This window comes from Cryptomeria japonica, chromosome 6, assembly GCF_030272615.1.
Source record: "Cryptomeria japonica chromosome 6, Sugi_1.0, whole genome shotgun sequence".
Lineage (NCBI taxonomy): Eukaryota > Viridiplantae > Streptophyta > Pinopsida > Cupressales > Cupressaceae > Cryptomeria > Cryptomeria japonica.
The window spans coordinates 234,458,357-234,469,560 of record NC_081410.1 but is presented as its reverse complement, the minus strand read 5'-3'; the positions used below and the strand labels follow the sequence as shown (position 1 = coordinate 234,469,560).

General features: G+C 34.9%; 1 protein-coding gene across 1 annotated transcript; it reads right to left on the bottom strand.

The window, feature by feature from the left end:
• Positions 1-4,938: 4,938 nt before the first annotated feature.
• LOC131071476 (small ribosomal subunit protein bS6c) lies at positions 4,939-9,360 on the bottom strand. Its single transcript, XM_058007356.2, has 2 exons — positions 8,889-9,360; positions 4,939-5,379 (listed from the first exon to the last, which is right to left on the bottom strand). The coding sequence occupies exons 1-2, from the start codon at positions 9,252-9,254 to the stop codon at positions 5,137-5,139; spliced, it is 609 nt and encodes a 202-aa protein (XP_057863339.1). The 5' UTR covers positions 9,255-9,360; the 3' UTR covers positions 4,939-5,136.
• Positions 9,361-11,204: the final 1,844 nt, after the last annotated feature.

The following is an 11,204-nucleotide window of genomic DNA, read 5'->3' as shown; positions in this document are numbered from 1 at the left end:
CTTTGAGCAGAGATTAATCACTAGTTAAGTGAGAAGCCTCCACTATAGTTCCTATGGTAGGAACTAACAATACATTATAAGGCGTTGGGAAGACATGATCTTTTGAAGCATTTTTAGTGTTAAGCTATGTTGCACTATATGTTTGGGCTTGATGTTGATATGATTTAGTGATGTCAAAAATCCATCTTTCTTTTGTACACCCTAAGTTGGCTTCTTGGTGAAAAGTTTGTGTCACAAGTGTGAATCTATAGGGATAATGGCATGTGCATCTTGTATTCTAGCACAATTAGGTGCATCCTTCAACCCTATGGAGGTAAGAGGTAGTCTTCTATATTGTATGCCACCTGTAAGCTAGATTATTTATCATAGACAATAAAAGGATTACATTTCCATTTTGTAATAAGATGAAATGTTCGTAGTTCTTAATATGCTAAAATCTAGTTCATGGGTGTCTCGACATATATGTAGTGGTATTATCTATTCAAGACATACATGATTTGCATGCATTAAAAAGTACTAATATTAAAGCAAATCTTGGCAAGCAATGACAATGAAAGAAGATCTAATATGTTCTTTTGAAGAGGAGTGTTTGTGTTAAATATGTCACATTTTGTTTTTCTTTGTTTTGCCATTCTTTAAATTCATGCATCATATATTACATCTACAAGAACAAAAGTGTTACATATGGATGGCACATTTAATACGATCATCTTTAAAAAGGAAAGTGTAACCAACACATTTGCTCTTGAAGCTTCTTGCAAAGAGTCAACATTTTTATTAAATCCCTCAACTCTACTCAAAATATGTTCAATTCAAGGTGATCTCATAAGAGTCAAGCTCTCTCAAATGTAATGAAGATTGATTATTCCTAATAGTAGAGTTAAACCTTCTTTTGTGGAGGAATGAAATTGCAAAATTCCACACCTAGCCATTGCCCTAGATCATATAGCTATTTCCAAGAATCTCTCTTTCAAATGCCAAGGAACCACAAAAGGCTACCATAATCTGCTTGAATTCCCAGTCAAAATACTCTAGCTGTTTTACATTACCAAAAGTTCTGGTTGTTTTACATTACCAAAAGCTCTGATTATTTTATATTCCCAGAAAATATGTAATTGAATTGCTTCTTGTTGGTATGTAATAGAATCATCATGAGTGAATCCAGTTTTCTTCATAATCTTAATACAAGTGTTTCTCTTCTAAGCAAGTCTATTGGATCTTATTAACTGCAGTTTTGTGCTAAGTATTGTTCTTGTCTTTTGTCTTCTGACAAAATTCAGCTACTAAATTCTATCCTATCATGCTTTGAGCAGCTATTTTGTAAACTCACAAGGTTGGGATGATTATATCTGCCTGCCTTCATTATAAATACCTACCTTTACCAAAAAAAAATCTAGGTTCCTTCATGATTGTTTGATTGTTAGGCTTGCCTTGATTGCTAAGTTGTTTTTATTAGAATATTTAATTATATTTTAGTCACCTATATTTAGTTCCTTGTTTAATGGTCATTTAACTTTTTAGTTAATTAGCTTTTAAGCTTTATTTAGCATTTAGCTTTTTCTTTTTAGTTAATTAGCTTTTAAGCTTTATTTAGCGTTTAGTTTTTTATTACTTCACTTTAAACGACTTGTTCTTAACTTAGAACGTCGTCCTTGTAATCTCTTTATATACGCTTGTATATTGTTGAATAGATTATCCAATTATTGAATCATTCATTCAATTTATTTTTCATGGTATCAGAGTGGGTCGATGGGATTTTTTAAAGTTTGGCGAATTTTTTAATAAAAAATCATGGCCTTCTTTCTGGAATATTTCCAAAAAAAATTTAATTGTTTTAAAAAAAAACGATTTTGTTTTTTTAAGGTTTTTTTAGGGTTTCGAGGGTTTCTGGTTTGTGGGCGAATTTCTTTGTGTTGGGCAGCAATTCATGTTTTTTTTAGAGTTTTAGAGATTTTCGGGCCTGCAACCTGGAGTTTTTTTTGGCAGATTGAAAATTTTCCTAAGGTTTCTACAATTTTCGACTAGGGTTTTGACCCTTCAGCTCAAGTCAAAATTTTATTTTTCTTCCAAATTCTTGGTGGGTTATTCAAGACCTCAACTGGGTCATTGTCAGATTTTTCTGGGTGCATCATTTTCCGTGCCTCGATTTTTGAGCCGTCAGATCTGCATTTTGTTTTCAGATTCTTGGTGGGTTTTTCGAAAGCTTTTCTGGGTTGGTCTCAAATTTTTTTGGGTGCCTCATTTTCCGCACCTCAAATTTTGTGTCAGCAAATTTGCCTTGGAATTTAAAAATAGTTCACAATTTCTGCTATTTCTGTGGACGTTGGGATTTTTGCTGGTTTTTTTGGGCACCATTTATGCTATTTTAAGTTCGCTTAATTTTTTTAATTTATGGATCTCTTCCAAACCTCGAAATTTGCACCTTAAAATTCGTGCCAGAATTCTCCTCCAAGGTTTCAGATTTTTTGTGCAGCTGCTTCTATTTTGATTTTTGAATCAGATTCTTTTGTCTCATGCTTTCACTAGGTTGACCTCGTTCAACCTCCATTTTTGTGATGGCATCTTTGACCAAAATCATGTTGGAACACAGTCAAAAGTTCAACAGCTACCACAACAACTGGAAACAGTGCATGTTCACGATATCTGAATATCGTTGCCTTGATCGGATTGATTTAGGCCAGACCTCGTCTTACAGGTCCCAGAGTTTTCATGATTTTTTCTTGAAAAATTGTCTATCGGTTTTTTTATTTTTTCCACAAAAAATCATGGGAGGGTTTTCATGATTTTTTCCTCAAAAATTGTTCGCAGGGTTTATAATTTTCCCTTAAAAATTATCTCATCTGTAATCCATGATATTTGCGTAAGATTTTAATTATCTGGGTTTTACCGTTTTTTTCCACAAAAACGATAATTTGTAACCTCAGATTTCTTGGTTTTTCGATTTTCTCCTCAAAATCGTAAATTCTCTTTTCGAGGGTTCCTATTTCAAGGTTTGACGGTTTTTTCCTCAAAATCGTGCTTTATTGCAGTTAGTTTGAGTCGCACCTACCAGGGTGAACATCTGCGAACATCTGCAACCGTGGTATCTTGCAGTCAATTTTGGAGTTGATACCCTTCTGCAAAAAAGGTTTGCCAATTTTCCTCAAAATCATGGTTTCAAGTTTCAGTTTGGTTACCCAACGTCAGGTTGGATGGATTTTGGTATTTCTTGGTCATTAACACTTTTCAGATCCAGGGAGGGTCTCCACTGCAGCAAAGTGTTCTTTTCATTTGTGATCAAAAAACCTGCAGTGTCTTCTGTAGGGTAGTTAGTAGATAGAATGACCATTAAGGGAGGGTATTAGAATATTTAATTATATTTTAATCACCTATATTTAGTTCCTTGTTTAATGGTCATTTAGCTTTTTAGTTAATTAGCTTTTAAGCTTTATTTAGCATTTAGCTTCTTTTTTTTAGTTAATTAGCTTTTAAGCTTTATTTAGCGTTTAGCTTTTTAATAGTTCACTTTAAACGACTTGTTCTTAATTTAGAATGTCAACCTTGTAATCTCTTTATATACGCTTGTATATTGTTGAATAGATTATCCGATTATTGAATCATTCATTCAATTTATTTTTCAATTTTGCTTGCCAGTCACTTACTCCACTAAGCATGTGAAATTTTTATCACTCTGTATTTAACTAGAGTTTACCATTAGTCATTACAATTCATAGCACGAACTACCCATTTTATTTCTATCTAATATGACACCTTGTGCTCCATTGTCAATTATATCAAGGTTTGCAGTTTATGGATCTCCCAAGATGCGAGGTATATCCCCTTAACATTTGATCTAATTTGTTTAACATGTTTCATGTTGCTAAGATCATGTTTCTATCTAATATGACACCTTGTGCTCCATTGTCAATTATATCAAGGTTTGCAGTTTATGGATCTCCCAAGATGCTAGGTATATCCCCTTAACATTTGATCTAATTTGTTTAACATGTTTCATGTTGCTAAGATCATGTTTCTATCTAATATGACACCTTGTGCTCAATTGTCAATTATATCAAGGTTTGCAGTTTATGGATCTCCCAAGGTGCTAGGTATTTCCCTGTAAAGAAAAGCGCTTTAACAAAAAGGTTTTGGATTTTCTTCCCAATACAAACCTCAAATCACCAATTGAGGAAACATAGTTGCTAAAAGGAAAATCTTAAACCAACATATCTAAGATAGTAATCTGGCCTTTTTGTATAATCTTATAGTCATGGTTTAGCTGATTTTCAATTATGTCTTTGCCAATAATAATGGTTTGGCTGCATGCATGCACCTGCACCTATATCGCTTCTAAAAATCACAGAGATATCGATACTCACACAGAGACATCACATTACAAGTACATCTTAATATAAATCAATCTAGGGGTTCAGTCCCATTACTTTAAACTCAGAGTGAATAATAGAACATAAAATAACGTTAAAATGTATACATAGGCTACACAAGAAACTGTAGAAAATGATCAACCAGACTCCAAAATTTTTCCATCTCCAGTACTAACAGCCATAATTTCTGATTCAATAATAATCATATAAGAATACATTAAAAGGAAAATGCCCAACTTTTGAGCAAAATTGCTAAATGAAAAGCATTCGAAACAAACCCAAATAGAAAATGAAAAACTAATTTTTTGTTGCCAAAAAAGAGATTTCTATATCAAAGAATTATAACATAACAGCATCATACTATGTATTAGGCTTTCATAGAACAGACCTATAAACCCAAATAGAAAATGAAAAACTAATTTTTTGTTGGCAAAAAAGAGATTTCTATATCAAAGAATTATAACATAACAGCATCATACTATGTATTAGGCTTTCACAGAACAGACCTATACCCTAGCCCACGATGAAATAAGGGATCCTTCTAGGAAAACTTACTTGCCAAACAAAATCCACGTCAGAATTAGAATGCAACTGCATTATAACTGTATTGAGAACAGCACACTCATACAAAGGTCTACATGAAATGATATGGCCCTGCTCCCAGCTGTAATAAACCAAGGAAATCTGATCCCTTTGGCTGTCAAGTATACCATAACTGCTATGGCAACAATAGCGCCAAGGTAGAAGCAGCAGAGACAAATAAAACAAAATATCAATATTTTCTTTCTCTGATCTTAAAAATTGATGAACGAATTACAACATCTTCTTTTTTAATCGTTGTTTCAAGTGCTAGAACTGTCTCTGGCTTTGCAAAGTATGTGAACAAGAGATAGACCCCATCCAAAAATGTATCTAACTCGCCAGTCAATGCTACTCTTTTCTTTATACTGTATGCCAGTGGAATCAAGCCCCGATTGAATACTTCAACACCAATGCCACCACCCGCAACAATCATCTGAGCATATTAGTAAAATTTATCAGGTGATGCACTGTAGAACTGGAACTTAACACTCAAGAAGTAAGATTACCAAAATATACTTCGAAATGAATATAATTCCACATGACAAAGCAAAAATTCTGCAGTAAATACTGAAAAAGCAAATTTCAGATATAATCATCACTAGACACATGCCTTATCCACTATATGGAGAACTTCTAGTCTGGAAGGCAGTATTCTAGATAACACCAATAACATTATAGGGGAGATATATTCCTATGAATCAGAAGTTGTGTGTACCCCAAATCTATTGAGTATATTGCATTTTTCATTGTTCTGAGTTGAGATGCATGAGCTTTTTTCATCAAACAGAATAGAGGTGAAAATTCTTGAAACACTATCTTGACTCTATGTCAAAACCTATTCAAATGTTTCCCAAAATTTGAAAATGTAATGTGCATACCGCGTGTCAAACTGATTACTGTGCATAAGGAAAATGGAAAACAAGGTAGAGAAACATAAGGTAAGCAAAAGGAAACAGAAATATACTATGAGGTTTATTTTCTTCAGTTGACGAATTCAATCTAACACCCATTACCAGCTTGTTTATATGGAAATAATTCTAGAATAATCTCAATAAATTGACTCATCAGACACAGTTGCAATAAATTAAGGCTGTATACTCAGCCTCCAAATTCCTTGAGCACTCCTGTACAATTTTCATCTTGAGATCTGTTTTTGTGAATCATAATATGTTTATCTTTCAGCTGGTGTCTTCTCCCTTCTGGAAAAAATTTAATCATATTTGAAGACTGTAACCTTCCTAGTTCGTAACCTTCCTAATATTTGTAAAGACCTTCAGTCTTATCTGCTCAAACTTTTGAATTAGTGGGAGCGCTCAGAGGAAGACAATCAGATATCTTTCACATTAGCAACATGAAGATTAAGCAACTGATAAAAGCACATACTCCTCCTTGTGGTCTAAAGAGCAGCATAAGTGCAATGAAGACATCAGCAAGCAAATGCACATGTAAATGATTCATATGCCTATTCTTATATATTGTCAAAAATATTGGTTATAAAATGTTCAGGTCATAATAATTACAAAGAAAAATTCTTTGCCAAAAATTTTAACTATTAATTATTTAGTCCTAGAATCGAATAAAACAGTAATCAGAAAACACAATTGCACAGGGTCAAAAAATTATTAATAAATTACATGTGGCAAACTATGAAGTCACTGTTAAGACTTTATAAATGTGAAGTTTGTATACCATCAAGGCCAAGTTTTATTCATGCCAAATGAAGATGGAGTCCATCGAAGTAGTTGGATTGTTGGGACAGATTAGTTGACATGAGAAAAGCATATGTCCCATGGAAGAGAGGATGATCACAATGGAAAGAGACCAAGATGGTCATATTGTGCAGATTCGTTGTCATAATAAAAGTCCAATTGACAAGGCTGTTCATCCAACATGCAAGTTGTTTTTTCAATATGCATACCACCAGAAGATTTCCATAAAAGGATCCCTTGTTATTACTGAAGGATGTCAAACACCTATTTCCAGGTTTGCAATTAGAAGTTAAATGAATATTATAGTTTGATGATTTCCAAGCAGTTGGTAATTTGCCTTAGATGCACTTCTCCTTTGCATTAACTTCTCCAACAAATGGCCTGTACATTGGGTGCATATTGCAAAATCATATTTGGGATGTAAAAATGGCAGACACCAGTAAATCATGTGATATTTATAGATAGGAGTCAAAATTTCCATCATAGCATTATATTTGACAGATTCAATATATCTCATCGAAGAAGCATAATCTTCTTCTTTACTGATGGCGTATCTACAAGTGAAAAAAACATTGGAAACCTCTTAAAAGTTTTCTTTACTTATAATGAGATTTTTTTCAATGATTAAAGTCTAAAGACATTATAAAATTGACAAAATGATTTTCAGATACAAGTAAAAGCTTGCCCCAGTAGAACTTTTAACCTCCAGACTCAATCCTTCTGATATAAGTAACATAATCTTTAAAATCATTGACTGTACTTTCTTCCATTACTTCTAACATCATCAATACAAAATACTTCAGCTGTTGGCTGGTAGTTAGTATAGAGAATGTAGGCTTTTTAGGCAATAAAAAAACTAACATTATTTTTGTGCTTACATGAAAGAAACACATATGTATGGAATCCTCAAACAATAGCTAAACGGGTACGATAAATCACAATGACAGCTTATAAGTTACAAATGAAGAGTCAAATAGCAGCCTAGATGGAGCAAGCTAAGAATATTTTGTGTGAAATATTCCAGACTGTAATATTTAAATTGACGGGAATTTTGTTAGCACTTTTTCAAAACATATTTGTCTCGAGTATAATAACAGTTCTCATGATGAAAGTGTTCATATGCAAATTTTTGAATAAACCTTAATTCAAATCGTCAGGGTTGGGACCAACATGATTTAGAAAGGTCAAAAAATCTGTATGTGATTTAGCGGTAGCTTAGAATCCTTATTGCTTTGATGAATCGGGTTTGAAGACCTGGTAAGCATTCTCACTGCAAAAATGTGGTAGTTGAATTGCAATTTACAAATGGAGTCAGTACAGAACATCTTTTTTCAATTATCTTAGGGGGTCGACATAAAAATACAGACAGCTACCCCACAACATGTCAACTACCTATAACCAATTTTCATTGAATTAGAAAGAAAGAGATGATAATAATCCTACCCAATATTAACATTCACGGGTAGGATAAAGTGATCTATCATTGTATCAATTACGGTACCTTGGTACCTACACGGCCCAATGGAGGAATTTTAATGAACATAATAGCGTCCCAAGGCAACAATAAGGGCCAAAGATTAGAGCAAGCCCATAGAAAAGCCAGGTGGTAAAAAAACATTAAGCTGGGTGTATATAAGGTCTTTTTGAGTATAAGTTTCGGCCAAATCAAAGGGCAAGCAAATCTGCAACAACGCATATAAGAAGAGGGCAAAGAAAGGTCCCTAAGAAAAGTATAACCTGTAGGTTATATAGCTCTGTACTAGTTTACATGAACAAACCTAAGTTCTGTTTTCGCCCAGTAAATCTAGGATGATATTATTGCTCCCATTAGCATGATACAGGGTTAGCTTGAACAAGTTTCTTGAGACTTGTCAATATGGGTCAAACTCGTATAATCTCTAACCTAGGAGTCCCTCAGTTCTCTCAGCAGGTGAGACAGAGAAAATTTTAGAGCTTTTTGCAATCAGATGGTAGTAGGGAAAATGAAATCATCCAATATGTTACAGTTATTCAGGAATTTTAGTATCAAAATCATTTCAAAAGTATTATACTATCAAGGTCATTGTGTGCCGCATTTGTTTCTACAAGAACATTGTAGGCAAACGCGACAAACGCCCATTGGTGATTGCAACAAGCATGTAACATTTGTCCTTTCAAAGGTGCTAAGCAAATCTTGGATAAGATTCGATGCAAAACACAGGAAAAGAGAGAATTGGGTATGCAGTTAAGTAACCTCCTCGTAACGTTGTGTGAGGGCGAGGCGGTCCTCTTCTGAGATGTCAGGCCTGAGAACAAGCATCATCTCGTACGTGCGCAGCCCTGGTGGACATTTGGCCTTCTCCTTCAACTCTTCACCTCCCTCGTCTTCGCTCTCTCCGAAGAATGAGTCCAGAGTCAAGCTTGCAGATGCAGATACACTGCTTGCCTTCAAGCTCTCGTACTTGTGCGAAATTTTGATGCCACCCATTTGCTTCCCACGGCATATTGCTCTTGTTGCTCTTGCTCCTGCCCCTGCTTCACCAAATGCAAGACACGAATGCAGGTTTGAAGAAGAAGAAAGTGTGAGACATGGAAGAGGGGACAAACTTGTTGAGGCCATCGCTGCAATTAGAGGAAATGGACCGCTCTCCCGTCTACCAAATCGATTGAGATAAGCTTTTTCACATTTTGTAATGGTGAAATTAGCATATCCATGCCATTCCCTATTTAGTTTTGGGTCTATTTTGATGCAAATAATGTATATGGTGTATAATTTATTTGATAGTGATATATTTATTGTTTATATACCTATAATTTTATTAGGACTAGCACTTGCACTTTAATGAGGTGTAATGGTTATGTCGATAGCAAGATATGCTTTAGGTAATGATGCGGTCATAAGTGGTAAAACCTTCAAAGAGAATCAACCGGCTTATGCAGCAAGAGCAACACCACGAAAGCAGCAGGAAAACATAACAAGATTGCATAAACAGATCATATTAATGCCTTAGAACTTCTGGCAATCATCCAGCAATCATCATATAATCATCAAAGAGCATCTGGCAATTAACCGGTTACATGCAGGCTATCAATCAAATATAATCCAATACGGGACTCTAAGAATCAACCAGATCACAAAATGTGACTATCAATCCTTATTTTCAATTCTACTTCCTCTGCCCCTACAAATGATTACATAATAACATATATGATACCCACCGGAACATATTTGGGTCGGCTTCATAAGATTATATTTACCAATGCAGGAAATGAAACGTGTAATTAGGTCGGCCATAAGAATTAAATAAATCTTTCCGGAAAAAAAAATAACCAAGCGATGTGGTTCAACAGGAAGGTCGGCCACACGCCAAAGAACGTCGGACAAGACCCAAGATAGATCCACACGCCAAGAATCGCGTCAGTAATGAAGGAACACCAACCGATAAGCACAAGAACTGTCCGGGAACCCAGAAACAATCAACCGGAAGCGATAACTGACCGGAAAGGAACCCAAATGAACTGAAAAATCTGGGATTAAGCACACGAACCAACCTGGTAACCAAAAATAAGATTTGCCAAGATTTGCCATGAAGAACAAGCAACTACAGGTACCAACTGGTAAGAACACAGAAAACTGCACAAAGAACTAAACGAGAACAAAACTGAAAGGAAATATTTTTGGATGATGCAAGATTGCTCATTGACCGAGGATGCTCCTGCATCAAGTAATATATTGTAGGGCAAATAAAAATTGGAAGAAATGAACATTGCCTTTGTTAGAAGTAATTATTTAGAATGCAATTTAGTTCTACGGGTTTAGAAGGAATTGACTTTGATGAAGAAATGAGCTATACTAAGGTGGTGTCGAAGAAAAAGAAGTCTCAGCATAAGCCTGGAGTTACAACTCATAACAGAGTGAAGGCAGATTGTTCTGTGAAAGTAGATTGTGGTGGGCCACCTCGAAGTGCAGGGAGAAAATCTAACAGATGGCAAAGAAAGCAGGAGAGCATACAGAACTTAGTGGATGGATCACAAAAAATGATCCATGATAGTCTATTCAATTCCCCTGGTAAGAAATGAAGATTATATCTTGGAATGTTAGAGGTCTTAATAGTAGTCATAAATAGGACATCGTCCGTAATATTATTAGGGATCATAGACCGGATATTTTACTTATTCAAGAAACTAAAATGACTAAAGATAAGGTGGAGAAAACAAAGTTCTCCAAATTTTGTGACACTTATGGGAGCAGCTCTGATGGGGCTTCTGGGGGAGTTGCTACCCTCTGGAATAACAAGTATATTCATGGTACTCCTATCTACCACAATAGTAACCATGTTGCTACTTTGTTTAAACATTCAAGGGATGGGTTTTCTTGGATTCTGTCCAATGTGTATGCTTCTAACAATAAAGTTTGCAGGAGAAAATTCTAGTTAAAGCTCTCATCTTTTCATAGTTGTTATCCCAACACTCCCTGGCTTATTATGGGGGATTTTAATACCCCCCTTATGGATGCTGAGAAATTTGGGGGATCCTTGATACAAATTGACAGCAAATTGGACTTAGCTGA